General features: G+C 39.6%; 1 protein-coding gene across 3 annotated transcripts in view; it reads right to left on the reverse strand.

Moving 5' to 3' along the window:
• Window positions 1–19,340, reverse strand: part of HNRNPR (heterogeneous nuclear ribonucleoprotein R) — a 32,926-nt gene extending 13,586 nt beyond the window's left edge. The window contains exons 1-5 of one of the 3 annotated variants that reach the window (XM_048221694.2): window positions 19,227–19,281; window positions 15,857–16,025; window positions 13,491–13,609; window positions 12,746–12,853; window positions 9,895–10,008 (exon numbers count right to left, since the gene is read on the reverse strand). In XM_048221694.2, the coding sequence (XP_048077651.1) occupies window positions 9,895–10,008; window positions 12,746–12,853; window positions 13,491–13,609; window positions 15,857–16,013 (498 nt within the window). In that variant the 5' untranslated portion in view covers window positions 16,014–16,025; window positions 19,227–19,281. Of the gene's footprint in view, window positions 1–9,894; window positions 10,009–12,745; window positions 12,854–13,490; window positions 13,610–15,856; window positions 16,026–18,817; window positions 19,108–19,226 lie in introns of those variants that run through there. The other 2 variants (XM_057305109.1, XM_026517087.4) reach the window with 2 other exon arrangements.
• Window positions 19,341–20,684: the final 1,344 nt, after the last annotated feature.

Genomic DNA, 20,684 nt, shown 5'->3' on the forward strand with positions numbered 1-20,684 from the left:
GAGATCGGGCCCTGTGGCGGGCTCCATGCTCAGCATGGAGCCTGCTTAAGTTTCTCTCGCCTTCTGCCCCTCCGCCCCACGTGCGCTCTTTCTCTCCCCCTCAAATACGTAACTCTTAAAAAAAGTAATTAAAAAAATTATCTAACAAGGGTTCAATTATAATATACAATAAATTAAAATTAAACAATCAAAAATCTTCTCGGTATTTAATATCAGACCACAATTTCTTCAAGCTTCCACCATGTCAGCAACACTAAAGACAATCTTTGACGTTCAAACATTTGCAATCCGCATGCAGTCTTTATTTAAAGATTTATTTATTTATTTAAGAGAGAAAGGGAGACAATCTCAAGCAGACTCCCCACTGAGTAGGGAGCCAGACACAGGGCTGGATCTCAGGACCCTTGCTCAGATCATGACCTGAGCCAAAACCAACAGTGGGACATTTAACTGACTGAGCCACCCAGGCCGCCCCCCCAACCCACAGCCTTAAAGAGTAAGTCAGTGTCTACATTACAGATGAATTTTTTTTTAAAGAATTTTTTTATTTATTTGTCAGAGAGAGAGAGAGAGAGCGCGCGCACAAACAGGGGGAGCGACAGGCAAAGGGAGAAGCAGGCTCCCTGTTGAGCAAGGAGCCCAATGGGGGACTTGATCCCAGGACACCGGGATCATGACCTGAGCCAAAGGCAGATGTTTAACCCACTGAGCCACCCAGGTGTCCCTAGAGATGAATTTTCTAGTGAAACTCATCTACGTCAACATTTCATATTCTGAAAAATGACCTGATAAATGAAACAGCAATTCAAAAGACGCCCAAATTATTACTGGATATTAAGTTTCTGACGTTAAGCTCTGTAACTGTGCTAAGACAATCCTTTTCAAAGTAATTAGATTTACCTTCACTGTTGTCTGGTAAAACTTCTTTTGAATCCCTAGGAGCATTCTCACACAACAGCTATTCAATCCTTCTGTCTCCTTAAAGTCTCCAATCTTCATTCACTAAGTCATTCCAAGGAGATCATGTGGAACAATCAGTGGTTTCCTCATATTCTTTCCTCTCAGCCTTAGAACTTTCTCAGAATCTATTTCTACTTCTTCGTACCTCAGAAAAAGAGATTTCTTTCCTTTCCAAGGTTAACTTCTTAACCATAATAACTAAGCCCATTTCTTCACACCACCTTCTCCCGGAAATAACTGCCAACTTTTATTTCTTCGACTCTCTTATTTTGCTAAGTACATCCTTCCAAACATGCCAGATCTCCCACAACAAAACAATATGCAAAAAAAAAAAAAAAGAAAGAAACATTTACCCATTTATCTTTCCTCTCACTTTCAAATGCTTTGAACACATGGCCATGTCTGTTTCATTTTATTCATGCAGTTATTCAACCCATCTACCACATCCTTAGTACTGTGCAGCTACAAAGTGTAAGACATCTAAGGCATCATCGGAGCAGTATCGCTACAGAACCGTATTTCTAACAAAAACTCACTCTGAAGAGCCCTTGGCGTCTATGCTCTCCAACTACGACACTGGCTTCTTCCTCTAACAACACTAAGCTGCGCGCCCAAATGTCACTAATGGACTTCAAATGACTTAATTCAAGTCTTTTTTCCCTCAGTCTCATCTTGCCTTCTCGGTAAGCGATAACATTGGTGATGTTGCCTCCTAAAAATTCTCTTCCCTTCAATTTTTAGAATCTTCCACTAGCCTGGTCTTTTTACCTTTAATTATTTCCCTATCCTTTCCATAGTCATTCTTCTATTCATCTAATAAGTTTGCATATTTCCCAAAATTATGACTCTATCTCATCTTCCCTGTATTTCCTTCACTTCCAAAGATCATATCCATCCCCCAAGTCCATATCTATACAGTCATCTCTCACACCTACATCCTGAAACCTAACTTTATACTTCCAACTGCATTTGGAAACATTTCCTCTTGGTTGTCCTTATTTTACCTCAAATCATCAATAAATAGCAATGTCATTTTTTTGTTTTTTGAATATAAATGTATAAATAGATATGAATGACTGTGTAGTGAATAGTACTAATAGTGATTTATCAATGCATGAAAAACTGTTCTAACTTATTCTTTTTCTTTAATTATATTTCCTAAATATTCTACCATAGATATAATAGATTTGTAACAAATGTTTCTTTTTTCCAAAAATCAAAATGAGTAAAACCAACTCTTGTCAACCAGCTCCTTTGATTTTCTTCATTTCTCTTGGAGAACATAATTTCTGCTGCCTCCTCCACCACCCCTCAAGATGACCAAGGAAATAATACTTTCATAAACAAAAATCTCAGCTATTTTGAATCCCTCCCATTCCTAACCATACCCAATTAATCTTCTAAGTATCAGCCTGAAGTTGTTCCAATAAATAATACGTAGCCTACATAGTAACTCACTTCCAACCTACTCATAGAATTTGTCCTAACTTTTCATGAGACCTGGAATTCCATATACCTTGATCTCATATGCCATGTATTTTTCTAAGTTCTAGAGATGCAGTGAATACTACAAACAAGGTCTAAACATTCATGAGACTTATATACTACTGATAGAGACAAGAATTTTAAAAAATATGATTTCAAGAGGTATTAAAGGCTAAGACAAATAAAAGCAAGGAAAGGGAATACATGAGGAGAAAGAGGCTGTATTTTAATTAGGAGGGTGTCCCTAAAGAGGTAAATTTGAACTGAGACCTAAGGTAGAAAATTAAATATCTGAGAAAGAGCATTCCAAGGTAAAGAACAACTACAAAAAGACAGGAGCACACTTGATGTATCTGATGAACAGCGAACAGGACAGTGACTGGAAAAAAAGATCCACATAGGAGACAGTGTTGAGAAAGAGAAAACAGGGACCGGATTAAGTTAAACCATGTTAGGAATTTGCATTTTATTCCAACTGTGTTGGGAAGATATCAGAGGGTTCTGAGCAGACAAGTGACTAGGTATGACATGTTCTAAAGCGTTGGCAGCTAAGTAGAAGATGGATGGTATGGAGAAACAGGCTGCCCAGTCAGGTTCCCAAGGCAATCCAGGCAAGGGATGATGGCGGCATAGAGCAACAGGTTGACAGCTACAAAGGTACAGAAATTTTGAGAAATAGTTAAGTTGTTTTTTTTTTAAAGATTTTATTTATTTATTTGACAGAGAGACAGCCAGTGAGAGAGGGAACACAAGCAGGGGGAGTAGGAGAGGAAGAAGCAGGCTCCCAGCAGAGGAGCCCGATGTGGGGCTCGATCCCAGAACGCCGGGACCACGCCCTGAGCCGAAGGCAGACGCTTAACGACTGAGCCACCCAGGCGCCCCAGAGAAATAGTTAAGTTTTAAGTTATATTGGATTCAGATCTACATTTTAGTTACTTTTTTTTTTTTTTTAAAGATTTTATTTATTTATTTGACAGAGATAGAGACAGCCAGCGAGAGAGGAACACAAGCAGGGGGAGTGGGAGAGGAAGAAGCTCATAGCAGAGGAGCCTGATGTGGGGCTTGATCCCGCAGTGCCAGGATCACGCCCTGAGCTGAAGGCAGACGCTTAACCGCTGTGCCACTCAGGCGCCCCTACATTTTAGTTACTTTGAGCAAGTTTCTTAATCAGTGAGTCTCAATATCCTCATATGGGAATAACACCATCCGAAGAGTTCAATTTCCATGTGAGCAGACAGCCACATCTTGTTCCTCATTTTACTCCCAGCTTAAACACAGTGCCTGGAACATAACAGCTGCTCATCTTTGATCAATGTTCAAATGAACATCTACCTCATGCGGTTAACTTTTACACTAGATCCCATCTCTTCTCTTCCACTCAAGGACACATGGTCCAGCAACAATTTGATCATCAGCACACAAGAGATTACAATTTCTCACTTAAAAAAATTTTTTTTCAAGGGGCCCCTGGACAGCTCTGTTGGTTGGGCATCGGACTTCAAATTTAAATGAAAACAAAAATATATCTTGACTATGACACACCTTTCAGTTATTGTCCCATTTCTCTGCTACCCTTTTTAACAAAATTGCTCAAAAGAGCTGTATGTACTTGCTATCTTAAATCCCTTGCCTCCCACTCTCTTGAATCCTCTCCAAATATGGCTTTCACCACCATTCTTGTCAAAGTCACTGATGACATCCATGTTGCCAGAATCAAATGTCAATTCACGGTCCTTGTCTTACTCGGAAAGTTTGTTGTAACCGAACACCTTCCTTCTGTGAAAACTCTCTTCACTGGACTTCTAGAATACTACATCCCTGATTTTTCTCTTACCTCATTGGTTCTTTCTGCTCAATTCCTTCTTATCTCCCCAATCTCTAAATATGGATGGCTGCAGGGATCAGGTTTTAGACCTTTAGTCAATTACACACACTTCCTTGGTGATCACATCCAAACTCACGGTTTTTAAATACCATGTAGATGCTTATGCCTCCCACACTTATAACCTCCAGCCAAAATTCTTCCCTCATTCAACAGCTCCACTTGGAGGTCTAAGAGAAATCTAACTCTTAACATGTCCAGAACGGAACTACGATCTTTCAATCCTGCTAATCTGCCCTTTTCTACAGCATTCTTCATTTCAATTAACGGCAACTCCATCCTTCTAGCTGCTCAGGTCACAAGCCTTGAAGTCATCCTTGGCCCCCTTCTCTCACACCCTCATCAATAAATCTGTTAGATGTGCCTTCAAAATATCCAGAATCTGACCACTTCTCACTAGCCCCAGCTTATCAATCCTATAAATAAGCATTCATAACAGGGCACAGCACTAAAAAAACTACAGATAAAAAATGTCCTGACAAAAAAAAATATACAAGGATACTTGGTATTCATTTTGAAATGTATTTTTTGGTGTGGCTAAGCTCTCAAGCCCAGTCGGACAGTGTTTTTGTATTTGAGGGTATTTGTATTTGAACATTTAAAAACTGTTCTGGGAACCAAATTCTGCTTCATATTACTTCCGTTAACATAATGCAATGGTGCTTCATAATTACATTATTCATTATCCCTAATTCTTCCATACCCCTTACAAAAACACATAAAGCAAAGAAAGAGCACATAAAGTGGCACTGTGAAAATACACCTGACACACAGCTAAGTGAGGAAGCTAAGTGTCAGGTTAATACACTACTTATGTAACACTTGTGCCTATATTTTTAGAACAGACAGGTTTGCCTCATTAAGCAAATCTAAAATGAAAAACCTGTATTTTCAGAAAAAGTAATTTAATGATTGATTAATCACTTTATATAAAGGATTCATAAGAGCCAAGTTCCTTGTACTCCGAAGTATCATTTGAATGTTAGAAGTCCAACTTACAGGTTTTCCGTAAGAATACTGTTTTACTTTAGAAGAAAGGTCAATACATCTGTGGTCAACAAAGTGCCCAATATTATAATCACTGGGATCCAAGAAGAAACAGGCTAAAAATACTGATTTACTGAGAAGCAGGAGATGGCTTCACTTCCAGATCAGTTTAATATAGGACATTTAAATAACTTAAAAAGTCTAAAAATAAACAGTATTCAAAACTAAGCATCTTTCCTTTAAAAGTTTCCAAGCTCAATTTTTAATTAACTAAAATGAAATAGAAATGTTTTCCTTTTATTAACTTGTTGGTCCCTGAGCCATTCTGGCTCCATATGAACTGTTCAGAGTAAGCACTCAGGCATATGCAGATAAGCCTCCCCCACCCCCTGCCCCTATTAGAACCAACAGAATCTAATGAATACTGTTAACAACAGTTCTTCATTTACTCACTAAGCATCAAGGCTTGAAAAAAGTTTGGGCTGTCTACTATCTAACCATCAAGTACTTCAACATTAATAGAGAAAGCCTTTTGAGGCTCTGGAAGGAATAGAGTTAAACGAGTTAACAGGCAGTGCAACATAGTCTTTTGAGTATCTACTAGGGCTCTTCCATTTCCCCCTCCTACGTGCTATTTTGCAAACACAGCAGCTTTTCCTTATACATAATTCAAATCCGGTACTACTAAGTCATATACTTTTACATCTCTGTTAAATACACCGGTTCTCTAACACTTCCATTAGTTAAAATACCAAAGAATTAAATTTCAATCTACCACGTCCTTTGAATTCCTCTACAAACTCCAGTGCCATGCTCTTTAAAAAGGTAAGTGCTTATTATAATGGAAACAAATAAAAACAGAGGCTGCTTCCCAAAACAGTTTTACAATGCCAGGTGAAAAACACAAAAGATGCTATAACCGGTCTAGATCTGAGGGCCCACACATGCTAAAAAACACACTTCAAAATTAATACCTATCTTTTATATTTCTTATCTCAGGACAATGCTTAAAAACAATGCAAAGGAGCGCTCTTTTATAGGGTTAATTTACAGTAGATTTTACCAAGATGAAACCTCAGTCTTCTCATAACTTAATTTTGATATTGCCAGACTCAGGCACTGACCCTAATTTCAACTTCCTCAATCAAGAGCTAAAAATTTTTAATGACCACAGTGAATCATAAAAGAACAAAAACCTAAACCTCACAGCACCAAAAATGACACCAACGAAAACCAATTTATTTATTAAATCAGCAACCCAACATACTAAAAACCTCCTACTTTTCCAATTTTTAAAAAACTTTAGGGGTGCCTGGGTGGCTCAGTCGTTAAGCGTCTGCCTTCAGCTCAGGTCATGATCCCAGGGTCCTCAGATTGAGCCCTGTGTCAGGCTCCTTGCTCACCGGGAAGCCTGCTTCTCCCTCCCCCGCTCCCCGTTTGTGTTCCTTCTCTCGCTCTAATAAAGAAATAAAATCTTTAAAAAAAGAATAATAATAACAAATAATTTTAGGGGCGGGGCGCCTGGGTGGCACAGCGGTTAAGCATCTGCCTTCGGCTCAGGGCGTGATCCCGGCGTTATGGGATGGAGCCCCACATCAGGCTCCTCCGCTATGAGCCTGCTTCTTCCTCTCCCACTTCCCCTGCTTGTGTACCCTCTCTCGCTGGCTGTCTCTCTCTCTGTCGAATAAATAAATAAAATCTTTAAAAAAATAATAATAATAATTTTAGGGGCACCTGGGTGGCTTAGTTGATCAAGTGTCTGACTCCTGTTTTCGGCTCAGGTCATGATCTCATGGGTCGTGGAGTGGCCTTGAAGATTCTCTCCCTCTGCCCCTCCCCCACCTGCTCTCTCTCTAAAACACATAAATCCTTAAAAAAACAATACTTTAATTTTCAACAAGTATAGGCCGAATCTCATAGAATTTAACTTTATCGGAAGAATCCAAACCTTTACACTAAGATTTTGTTGTAAAAAACTGCTTGGCAGGAGTAGCAGTGGCTTAGGCTCATATAGGGATTTCACCGCAGAGTTATTTGCTGTATGCAACGGTATCTGATATATAGGAAAATGCATTTTTCTCCTAAAGACACAATGCAATAAGAGAATACGCATATTTTACAAGTAGGATACCAACTTTGTTTCTAATGGGATACTCAAAATAGTTGATCCTATTAAACTGTTTAAATGCTTTCAGTGAAATCTTAAGAGTACTAACAAACTGCTTGCTTATCTATATAAAACAAAGATAAGTCCCCATTAATGAGCTCATTAATAAAACCAATCTAATGGGCTAAAGAAGTTCATTTTTATAATTCTGAAATAGATACAACCAACTAATTTTATACCAAGCTATACTGGGCATTGGAAAGAACATTAACAATATTGTATACACTTAATTTTTATTCCTAAGGATTTTATAACTAAAGAAACAAGACTAAGATATATGTAATAATTGGTAAATACTGACGAGGATATCACATGCTGAATGGTATACTACAGATAACTTTTTCTAACTGTATTCCCCTCCTGAAGGTGTTTTAGGCTGCCTCTAAATAAGGAAGAAGCAAAAGAGCAATTCCATTTTTTAATTTTATATGAGGGTTTAAGGGAAGAAAACAAAATTTAAAACCATTCGGAAAAAAATACCTATGATGCAGCAGTTCAAGTAAGAAAGTTGAACTATATTTTTATAGTGTTTAAAAGTTAATGACATGTAAATGTAGATTTGAAAGGGTTCACAGTCTAAGTAGAACATTAAAAATGAAGGATGGCTTGAGGCACCTGGGTAGCTAAGTCAGTAGAGTGCAATTCCTAATCTCAGGGTTGTGAGTCTGAGCCCCACGCTGGTACAGACTACTTAAAAATAAAAAATCTTTTTTTTTCCCTAAGATTTTATTTATTTGAGAGACAGTGTGCACAACCAGGGTGAGCAGCAGGCAGAGGGAGGGAGAAGCAGGCCCCTCCTGAGCAGGGAGCCCGATGTGGGGCTCAATCCCAGGACCCTGGGATCATGACCTGACCCGAAGGCAGACGCTTAACCGACTGAGCCACCCAGGCGCCCCATTAATAAATAATCTTAAAAATAAAACAAAACAAAAAACAAAACAAAACACTTAAAAAAAAAAAAAAACGACCAAAATACTTGTATACTATGTTTCAATGACATTTGCTCCTGTAACAAACTTACAGGGCTCACAGACCAATTCCAACTCTGTAATAATTATGGAACATGAAATAATTTACAGTTTTTTAAGAGACTCAAAACAAAAATATGTAGATGATTGAGGTATCACGGAAAGTAAAAATGTTTAGAGTCCCCTTTAACACTACTAAATATTAAGAAATAGATTATTAACTGTAATAATGCTTGAGGGAAGTTCAGGAAACAAAGACCAATGAACGTAAACTCTATTCTATATACAGTGAACACACTGGAATTACTTCCGATATAAATCTAAAAAGTTATGTTAACTGCTGATGTCTCTATTCACAAACCAGAAATAATAATCTTTGCTTTTGGCTACCTGAAAGACACCAGAAAGAAAAGACCCTGCCGTAACCTTATATTTTGGCACACGGTTTTTACCATTTGCAGGATCAGAACTGGTGGGGCACCTGGGTGGTGCAGTGGGTTAAGAGCCCAACTCTTGGTTTTGGCTCAGGTCAAAATCTCACGGTTGTGACATCAAGCCCTGCATTAGGCTCCACCCTAGCACAGGAGTGTGCTTGGGACTTTCCCTCTCTCTACCTGCCCCCACACCACCCCCGTACTGCATGTGAGCACATACTCTCTCTCTAAAATAAATAAATCTTGGGGCGCCTGGGTAGCGCAGTCGTTAAACGTCTGCCTTCGGCTCAGGGCGTGATTCCGGCGTTCCGGGATCGAGTCCCACACCGGGCTCCTCTGCTGGGAGCCTGCTTCTTCCTCTCCCACTCCCCTGCTGTGTTCCCTCTCTCGCTGGCTATGTCTCTGTCAAATAAATAAATAAAATCTTTTAAAAAAATAAATAAATCTTTAAAAAAAATAAAAATAAAGGATTAAGAATTGTCTAACATAAAGGTATATGAAGAAAACTTTATGAAGGCACAGATGGAGCAGAAACGGCTTCTTCGTTCAATGACAGATCAATGTGCTCGACCTTTCATCTGATTCTCTAACCTTCCCCTGTGTGACCCACTCCCATCAATAAATCTCTCAGCAAATACTGAGCATCCTTTATGTGGTGGGGGAGGGTCAAGGAGGGAGGACAAGCACTGTTCAGAATTACTGACATAAAACAAAAACAGAATAAAGCAACTGTCTCTCCTTAGTAACCGCAACCCAAGCACCTAAAATGGTGTGTTGCTGGTTGCATGGTTTTAGCAGCCAGTTCCAAGAAATCTATATTCCTTTACAGAGTGTTTGGGTATCTAATAGTCACATGGTTCTCCTTGCTTATGACTACAGTAAAATACAAATGGATATCCAAAGAAAATAATTATAGCTACACTACAAAAAGAATCAACTAGTCTTCCCCATCATACAATAGAATAATTTACAAACTGGACAGGTTTCGGCAAACAGCTGAAGAACACTTACTTCTGTTCCAATTCCAGGTTGTACTCCAGAGTACACGCTGTCTGGAGGAGGACCACCATACTTCCTCTGTCCTGTGGTTACATCCAGAGTATAGCCAGTCCTCTCAAGCAATGCCTAAAGATAATTATACATCTGTTTATACTTGAATATTGTATCACACATCAGTATATTAATCTTTTCCAAAAGATACCCCAATATCCTAGGCTATGTTTAGGTAAAATAATGTCAAAATTCACACTGTTACCACACACACGTGTTGCTCCCACTTCATTTTACTGCTCCTTTCCATGCATTTAATGGAAAGAATTGTAGACAAATTAAATCTCTAAGCACACAACAATTTTTTGATATGAATGAGAATAGAAAAATGGGGCAAGGATTATTACAAATGTGACATAAGCTGACCCCAGGCTACCTATTCATACTTCTATACGGCAGTAGTCCTCAATTTGCATTCTCCTCTACCTCAATGAGAGCTCTCCTTAACTTGTTCCCTTTACGTACCATCTACCTACCTGTGATTCTTTCAAAATGTTCTCTAATCAGAAATCCTACCTCCTTCATGCAGCTTCTCTCATTCACTATTCCTCACATCTTCCTACTGTGACTTTCTATTATAATCAGGTAATTTAACCTTTAATACTTTTGTTTTGTACTTCTGCTATATCATAAGCTCTGTAAGAACCAGACTATTTCTCATACAACACAAATTCAAAATATTTGGCAATTACCAAATGAGTATACTCAGGTTTCAGGAAAAAACAAAACAAAACAAAAAAAACCTTATGTTTCCTGATTACCAACCTTCTTCACAACATTGTATTAGGTATTAAAGAGGGACTGTAGAAAAGTTAATGTTCTTGCCCTTAAGGGTTTGTATTTATATGAGAGGCCAATAGCGCGGACACAATGGAAAAAAAGAAATGCAATCTACCTAAAAAGGGGAGAATTTTACACTTCATGTTTTAAAAATTAGATGGTCCCCAAATTGCAATGACTCAACTTACGATTTTCATCTTCAGGATGGTATGAAAGTGATACACATTCAGTAGAAACCACACTTCAAATTTTGATTTTTGATCTTTTCCAGGGCTAGCAATATGCAAGACGATACTCTTGTGATGCTGGGCTGCGACAGGGAGGCTCAGCTCCCAGTCTACCACTCAATCACAAGGGTAAACAACCAATACACTTACAACCATTCTGTTTCCATACCAACCACTGTTTTTCCTGTCAGTACAGAACTCTATAAATTACAGGAGATATCCAACACTTTGTTACAAAACGGGCTTTGTGTTAGAGGTGATTTTACCCAACTATAGACTAAGATAAGTTTTCTAAGCACATTTAAGGTAGGCTAGGTTATAATGTTGGCAGGTTAAGTGTCATAAGATATATTTTCGACTAAGGATATTTTCATCAATGTCCAGATAAACCCATCCTAAGTTGAAGATCTATAACACAAATGTCAAAGCAACAGGAGATTTTAGACATCATCAAGTTTAGTGGCTTTCAAAAATATCATTGGAGGAACCCTGGGATTCCAGAGTTACCTTAGGGTCTCTATTTTTCTACCTTTGACTCAAAAAGAGCTGCTCTAATTTTAAGCACAGAAATACGTGTAACATATAATATACACACAATATATATATTACATATTTAAACATTACTTGTCTAATATGTAATATACACGTATCACATATACAATATATACCTTACCAAAAGCAAATACCCAGTTCTGGGGAAATAACATAGGCCTATTCAATACACACTAATAAGTTTTTTTAAAAAAGCAACTATTACGTTAAATGGAATTTTCATGTATTTATTTTAAAAATATAAGACCATTTTACAGATGAAGGAAAAAAGTACAAAGGAGCTCTATGTAAACTATTATATGACAGAAAATACAAGTTCCACTTCCTGTCTAAAACAAAACTATAGAATTTCATTAAATAAAATAACTAATTCAGTTGGAAAAGTCTATCACTATGGCAAAACGTCAATATCCCCTTAACTAAGGAATGAGGTTCACTGGTCTTTCACCAAAAGCCCTATATTTATCTTGCAGAGCAGTTCATCTAATAATAATAATAATAATAATAATAATAATAATAATAATTGGTCTGGTTACACAGTTCTTGCCACATTCCAGGCATTACTCTAACCACCTTACATATCTTAATTAATCCTTTAATCCTCACAACTCTATGGGAATAGGTACCATTACTATGCCCAGTTTACAAATAATAAAACTTAGGTAAATAAAAATTCAGGAGTAAAGCAGTTATAAAACACCTCTTTACCAAAAAAAAGAGAAACAAAGCGCTTAGAAAGAAACCGAACCAAGAGACATGACTGAGTCAATCTAAAAAGCTATTACCGGAAGCATCAATAGACATGTATCACTCATAGCCAGAACAAGTAATGAGGCAAGGGTCTGAATTCGAGTTTTTCACCAAACATGCAACTGAATGTTTGCCCCCCAAATTCTTCTTGTGTAATATTCCTTAAATTATCTCATTTCTAAACACTAGCTTAAAAAAGGGGGGGGGGGCCTGGGTGGCACAGCGGTTGAGCGTCTGCCTTCGGCTCAGGGCGTGATCCCAGCGTTATGGGATCGAGCCCCACATCAGGCTCCCCTGCTATGAGCCTGCTTCTTCCTCTCCCACGCCCTCTGCCTGTGTTCCCTCTCTCGCTGGCTGTCTCTATCTCTGTCAAATAAATAAATAAAATCTTTAAAAAAAAAAAAAGGGGGGGGGAGACAATGAAAACTGTTTCTAGGAAACATGAAACATTCAATGTCATCATTAAACTTATTATCATTTCAATGACCTGATTCAAATTTTACCTTGATCTTTGCTTCATCAGGCCCCTTTGTGGACTCTTGCACCTTGCTCCCCTGTTTCTCCCTTTGCCTGTAGGTCTTCATAACTCCACATAAAAATGCACTTTTGTTCTAGAATAGACAAGTAATTCAATGAAAAAGAACCACCAGGAATCACTGAAGGGTCAAATACATAATTAATTTACAATTTCAAAAAACCAGAATATTAACGAAATATTTACTCATTTATTCACTCTACAAATATTTGCTGAATGATTACTATGTGCCAGAGACTGGAACAGACCGCAATAAGACAGCCAAGACCCCAAGGAGCTTACCTTCCACGCTGGCAAGAGTCTTCCACTTGTTGATATTCAAATGCATCTGGACTACCTTTGCCAGATATTCCGAGACTATTCCTCCTACCTACATTACTTTCCTCCAAAATAATAAAACAGGATCACATAACCCAAAAATGTTTAAAACCTGAGTAATTTAAACCCATAAAAGCCTACTAATAACAATCAGCAAAACCTGACTTTAAGTTTTTAAAGTAACTTACTGCAAAGAAGTAGGGAGAGATTTTACTTTACACTTGTGTTTCTGAGAACTCTGCCATAAAAGGTCTTTTTTTTCTTTAAACTATTTTTTTTTAACAGAAGCAGAGGTAGTAAAAAACAAACTATCACTTCGATTCAGAAAATAAAGTAATGGTAAAGTAATTTCAGATCATTAGTTGTTCAAAGGCATTTCTAGTAAATGGCCTTACCTGAACATGTGATAAGTCACTTTCCTTGAACTGTTGTAGTACAGAGAGTGCTCCTTCTTCATTAAATTCCCTGAGAGCATCAATTGCTCTTTCATCAAGATCGACATAAGCTACCAATCCTAAAAATTAAATTGAAAAGGGGTAATGTTATTGCAACAAAAGGGATAACCTAAACTGTGCTATCAATGTTTAATCAAGTTATATTCAGTACTATTACTAACAAACTACATTTTCATTTAATATGCATACAGACAGCTATACAAATACTATACAAAAAGGTCAAGAGTACAAAAACGAAAATAAAAGATAAAATGTCAAACATGAATTTCAATCCCCACATCCCACAAAAAAACCCACAAAAATCCTAGCCCCATTTCTCCTCCCCTCCTTAAGGCTTGGAAGTTAAATCTGATGTACACCGTATACTACAGATTAAGCATTAATATAACAAATTCTGATTTACGTTAGAGTAGTAAACGTACACTGTATTCCCCAAGGATCAATCTTCAAATTATATGGACTGTTATAGTTGTTGCTAACCACACAAGAGGTGGGAGAAAAAAAGAGAAACCATTTTTACTAAATAATTCTTTCCACTCTCCAAAAGGTATCAAAGGCTCTCCCTCCTTGGCACCAAAGAGAAAATGAAATGCGGCTGTTTATCTGAGCACCTACTTTGCTGCAATCAGAATGTGGAAAGGCATAATTTTAAACTCTTCTACAAATGCAAGTGCAGCTTGATTAATCAATTCTGAAAGTCATATTTTAAGGCATTTTTTGGTTCTTCTGATGTGTCAAGCTGAGGTTTAAAAGATGCTGTGGCATTCACAACACTGTCAATAAGGACTATTTTTTTTCAAATGGCATTAGGGACTTTACTACGGACTTACAAGTAAACTATACAGAAAATATTTGCACTGCATTCCATACACATAGTATATTAACTGCACACAGAACATCTACTCAGTTTGAAATGTTATTCTTAAGTCTGTTAAGTTTGTGTTGTAGTTCTCTCTCTCTAAGGAATATATTTCAGAATTGATCCAATGTAAAAAGGAAATATTTGGCAGGTTAAAACCCCAAGTCCATATGAACTAACATCAAAAGTGACTCCATTTTGATAAAGCGAAAAAGAACTTTATTCCATACAGTAAATATATTTTAAATAAATGTAATGCCATTTGTAAAGTTACTTTAAGAAAATGCTGCCATGATTTGTTTTAAAAGCTCAAAATGAGCATGCCTAAATATTTGGACTTTCCTTACTTCAAAATTCCATACCACCACCCAAAGCCACAACTCAGGACACCCATCGATCCATTCTGTCAATCCAACCCTACACCCAAACCATCAGCCTCTTATCAATAACAAAACACTCTACAAGAGAGCATCTCTGAGCAAATCACTGCCAATTCTCTATGGCAGAATGTCAACAGAAAGTTCCTGAGGACTGATTTTCAAATGGAACCATCACCCAGGAGTCATTTTTAGGAAGTCATTTTAACGTCTAAAATTATCCTAAGCTTCTCGGATTTGAAAAAAATTTTAAGGACAAAAAAAACAGATATTTGTTACTACAGTACTTAAGACACATTTGTGAGACAATTCAATTCTCTCTCCCAGAATCTGGATAGGCACACAAAACGCAGAGGAAGAAAGTTTCCATCTATGGCCCCAAAGGGGGAGGACACATTTATTTATGAACAACACTCCCTAAGGGTAAATATTTCTCTCCCTCTTTAAACTTCAAACCGCTTGCAACCGACCATATTAAGATATTCAGATTTGCTTAAACACTTATCCATGGGACTTCTAGATTTTTTTAAAAAGCAGCTGTTACAAACCAAACACTTCCAAATTACTGAGAGATGTGGATTTTCGTCTATTAGAAACTAGACAGGCCACAAACTCTCAAGGAGTCTGACATTTATTATCGTTTCAGACAATACAGTCTAACCAGTCCTCTTATTATGCCACCTAATCAGACCTAAGCTAATTTAACAATCACTTTAAGAAGCTAAAAGTAGAAAAGTAAAAGCAAAATGATGACTGATTTAGATTAAGAAAAAAATGTAAAATTTGGTATGCTGAAACATACATTTTAATTGGTGGTAAATCTAAGACAAATTGATGTACTGTTCTGAAACAACTAAGACTGCATATTCAACACTAAGAAGGCTTCAAAATAATGAAATAAGAATATCAAAGTCAAACCCAATATGCCTTCAATGAAGGGAAAGTAACAAACATTCAGCTCTACATAGATCAGAAACAGTATTATTTAACCTTAAAAAAAAATCTATAAAATTCAAAGTGGTTTGCCCTCACTTTCATAACCAGTCAGAAACAAGAAATGCATATTATACCTGTCTGAAATATTTCATCAAGTCTTTCTGCCACCTTCTGTGGGAGGCCTGCCTCTATCAGTGTCTTGTAGTGTTCTGTGTGAGTTACACTGGAAGTATCCATTGGTTCTTCCTCTTCTTTTAACTGTACCGCATTACCATTCACCTGATTAGCCATTTTATTATGCTGCTGGAAAAAATTCAGGAGCTATATTACATTAAGCCAGAAATAACTAGTTTGTAGGACAATGCATGATTTATCTAAACTAATTTGTATACATGCTGCTAATAAACTCTATCAAAATAATATTATATGCCTTTTGTGATGTATCTGACCTAAGTTTGCAACAATAATCCTGTAAAACCGTAGAAAATGTACATGGAAGCATTCTGTCTTTAAGGAACTTCATGTACACAGGGTTAAAAAAAGGCTTGAATTTACTGAAGGTAGAATTGCTGATTAACAAAAGTAGCTGTTGTGTCCTGACAAGCATATCAACAAATCACCACAAAATCCTAAAAAGCCCATCAGCTCTCGATTCTTACACAGTTTTTTAAAAGTTTGATTTAGAAACAGAATGAACACCCACAGACCACTTAATCAAGGTTTAAGGACTTTCAAATTTTCCTAGTTCTGCTTCAAATCTAGGATAGGTGTGAAATAAATGCACTGCTGTCTCTAGTTCAACATGCTGGTGGTTTGGGTTTTCTCCGCCTCACTTAAAAAAAAAAAAAAACACAACTTGACATTAATTTTTGTTCTAAAATTAATTTGCTATTCCCATTCACAGATTTAAAAGAAAAAATGACCAAGTTTAAAAGCTAAACGATTGTTTTAAGTCCACGTAAAATAAAAAGTGAGCTATAATTGAGGTTGCATCTTTAAAAAAAAAAACGTGAGTACATATTGAATTTTTCATATCAGTAAAATAAAGCTGCAAATACATATCGAAGGATGGACAGCTAACTTCTTCCAGTTTCAACAAACATTACCTAATGAGGGTAAACTTAGGTCAGATGTCCCAGATTAACCTACCCAAATTATTCTGTATGTTCAACCTGTATATAATACTGAAATGGAACAACTCCCTGAAGAGAGAGATTAGATAATAAAACCATACAAGACCAGTCTCTATACTGCCTCAAAAGACAGGGAATTAAAGTGCTCTTGTCTGTGGTGAATGTGATGAAGATAATAAGCAGCAGAATAAAGACATTGCAACAAATACTGAAACAGAGGACATGAAGGTGGATCTCAAGAAGAAGCCTACTTTTCTTGATGAACCCCAAGGCACCTAGTCAGCTATAAAGAGAATACAAGCTTCCTAAAAAGCACTAAAACCCGCAAGATAACCACACTTCCAGATTGCTTACAACCACTGTGCAAATGCACCAGGTGCAGTTTTCTGACCTAAAACAACTTCTCTTCATTTCAGAGTCCACTGATACTTAGTTGAAATTAATGAAAAAGGGAGGAAGACCGAGGGGAACAAGGTAACATAGAGTAGGAAGAGAGGAAAATTCAGAAAGGGCTCTTCTAAAAATAAGATAAATATCATGACTTATGATTACAAAACGTTAAGACCTGATGACCCACTAAGGTCTACACAGACGCAGACTCTCCTTAAACTTTGGGTGGAGAAACGCTTCTCAAGGCAAGCCTCAAATTCTGATGAACTGGCAAAAAAGAAAACATTCAAAAATGGCACACTTTTCATCAAGAAACTACTTACAGTGTAGGATGAATACGTTTACTAATTAATACAACCTATTTCTATAAAGATGCATCCTAAAGTCCAAAATCTCTTTGTGAACATATAGTTCTGTTTTCCCATGCTCCCCCACCCCAAATACAACCATAAGATCATCAGAACTCAGAAGTTCTCAGTACCACAAGACCCTTAACAGTATTGCACTTGGGAATACTATTAGTCACAGAAAGAAAGCAAATTTTTAACAGGAAAGTTCAATGAACATCTGCTAAGGTGGTTTTTTTTTTTCTTTTAAGTACGTGTAAAGCAAAAAGACAAGTTGTGTATTAAGCACAAGATAGAAATATTTATGACAACCATTTCATTGCAAAGGCTCTCCTACAAGTTGATTCTGAAATTGGTTGATATTGTCAAAAAGTTTGTACACTTTAACAAAAAAAGTAAAATAATTAGATTCCAGAAAATAAAACCTTTCAGATCAAGGAAAACCTCTCTCTTCAAGCCAAATACAATGTGCTCATTTAAAAAAATCTTTTATGTCATGTGAGACTGTTTAAAACTTGTGTCAATTCAACACAATGCCACACTGCCAAACCATATTTCTGGATGCAGCAAATGTACTGTGACTGGAGTCATTTGATTTAAGCGTTTTTGCAAAAAGTAAACGTTTAAATAAGATTTTAAAGGGCTGCTGGGAGATTTGGGAAGTCAGCACTAGCCCCTCCCTGACTTTTTCTGAATATCTCTGTGCAAATTCTTCATATTAAGAGACGGGCTTTAAAAGAACCAACGAAATGAAAACTAACGGTTATCTCATGGGTTAGGACTGTCAAGCCCTTAACCTACGACTGACTCATGAGACATAAATTCAGTCTCTTGAGGACAGCAAAAATCTCAGAGGTCAGTGTGAAAGGACTGAACCTTTCAAGAACCCCTTGGCCTTAAGTTTTACACTCTGGCAACACGGTTACTACCGTATAAGAAAAAGAATCGCCTTTCCAATTTAGTACGCCTAAGACATTCTTAGAATTATGTATCTCAGGCGCCGCTTGAAGCCTAAGTTTCATGGCCTCTAGTAGTCATTTTTTCCTTCAAATCTCGGCTCGCAGCATGCAGAATGGGGGAGGGGAGGGAGGCTTCCTACACAAATCGGCCCTCGGGCTCCAGCTCGCACAAAAGTTTTCTCCCGGCTCAGGTAACCCCGGGTGTGCATCCCGCCCTCTGCCCACCCCACCCCTTCATGCCCGTCCCGATCAGCAACACATCCCACTCGTGGCTAGGCCGGCCGAGACGAGAGCGAAGCAGCTCCGGAGGAGAGAAGCGAAGGGGCCGCGGGCGTCTGAAGCCTCCGGCCGGGCCAGCCGCGTGGAGCAGCGGGCGGAGGCGGGAAAAACACGGCCTTCCCCGGCAGGCCGCGCGGAGAGTGCCCCGCGGGCCGGACCGCGGGCCGGGGGCTGGAGGGTTGGGGGGAGGATGAGCAAGGGCGAGGAAGCGCCACGGCGGAGCTAGGCCCTCCGCTGCGCGGCCGGACGAGGCCGAAGCCGCCCCCAGCCCATCCCCACCCCCACCCTGGGGCCTCTGAGCGAAAACGAAACTGGGGCCAAGGCGCCAAGCCCGGGCTGGGCCGGGTCGGATCGGGGCTCCCGGCCCCTCCCCCCACGGGCCGGCGCGAGACTCACCAGGGCAGAGCTGGGGCCGCCGGCCGGGCCCGTGAGAATCAGCGCGAGGCGCTTTGAAAACGACTAGAAATGGCGCGCGCGCCACCCCCTCCCCCCCTCATGGACAGAGACGCGATCCCGGCAGCACGCGGGGTTTCCCGGAACTGCTTCCAGGGACTCCGAGCGGCCGGGCAATCACCTCGCGCGGCGGCCTGAAAGGCAGCTTGGGCGTCCAATAGTAGCTAAAAGAAGCGGCTCACGCTGGACGACGAACGAGCCAATCGATGGAGCCGTCGGCTGAGCCAATGAGGGAACTCAGCGCCGCCGGCTGGGGCGCCTCCGGGGCGGGGGCAGGAACACAAAGGGGTCTGTGGTGGAGATCCGGGTAGAGGCGAGGCTGCGGGGCACCAGGCCTTGAGTGGCCGAGGCTCTTCGTTGCTCGTCCGCCGCCGGTACGAGACCGAAAAGCTAGGCCTCACGCCGCGTGGCCGCCTCCGGAACCCCGCCCCCTACTGTCCGCACGGGCCTCTCTCCTCCGCGGCCCTCCCGCCCCCTCGCCGGCGCCTCCGCGTCCCTAATCCCCCTTCGCGCCGCAGCCGCCGGCGTTCGCCCCAGACACGCCCACCGCCACGCGGTCGGGCCTCCTTCTGGGTCCTCTTTTGGGCTCTGGTTGGACCACGATTTAAGAATGGTCTGGCTGGAGAATTTTCACGGAGAAAATAATCCCTTGGAGCGATCGGAAAACTGTCCCCTGGCTCAGAACGTGAGGGAAATCGCTAAAGTTGGCACCATTCAAGAGCACTGTTCACTCGCAAATTCTAGAGCAGGGACCTTTTCCCACTGGGTCTGAGGCTAATTATGAAGACAGACATATGTATCTGCGAAGCCAAAAGAGCCGTGCAGGGAGAAGGGCTAAGTCCCAAAGGAGGCGAATTCCTGTTACTCCTAAATCCCTTTTTCAACCCTCCACCCTTACTGGTTTGTTTCCTGTCTTTGCCTTAGCCCGAACCTCTCCCCTCCCACAATCTTCCCAGCTCACTTCTGTAGAGCCAGCTCTTCCCTACCCCAGCCTCCAATGGCCTACCTTAGGGACTGGAGAAGGTCAAGCAGTGGTCTACAGGATTTCCAGATAACACTGGCGGATCATTTACGTTTCCCAGAATCTATCAGCCCCAAATTAACTATTAAAAACGTACTATGGGGGGCCTGGGTCGAGTTGGTTTGGCATCTTGGTTTTGGCTCAGGTGGTGATCTGGGTGGTGGGATAGAACCCTGCCTTGGGCTCTGTGCTCAGTGGGGAGTCTGCTTGAGATGCTCTGTCTTACTCTCCCTCTGCCCCTCCCATTTCCTGTTCTCTCTCTCTCCCTAAAATAAATAAATCTTTAAAAACACGCACACACACAACCTACTATGTACCCAGTACTGAACTAAATGTCTCAGTGGATCCAAATTTTGTATCACAGATTGTGAAACTTACAC

Source organism: Ursus arctos, unplaced genomic scaffold, assembly GCF_023065955.2.
Source record: "Ursus arctos isolate Adak ecotype North America unplaced genomic scaffold, UrsArc2.0 scaffold_32, whole genome shotgun sequence".
Lineage (NCBI taxonomy): Eukaryota > Metazoa > Chordata > Mammalia > Carnivora > Ursidae > Ursus > Ursus arctos.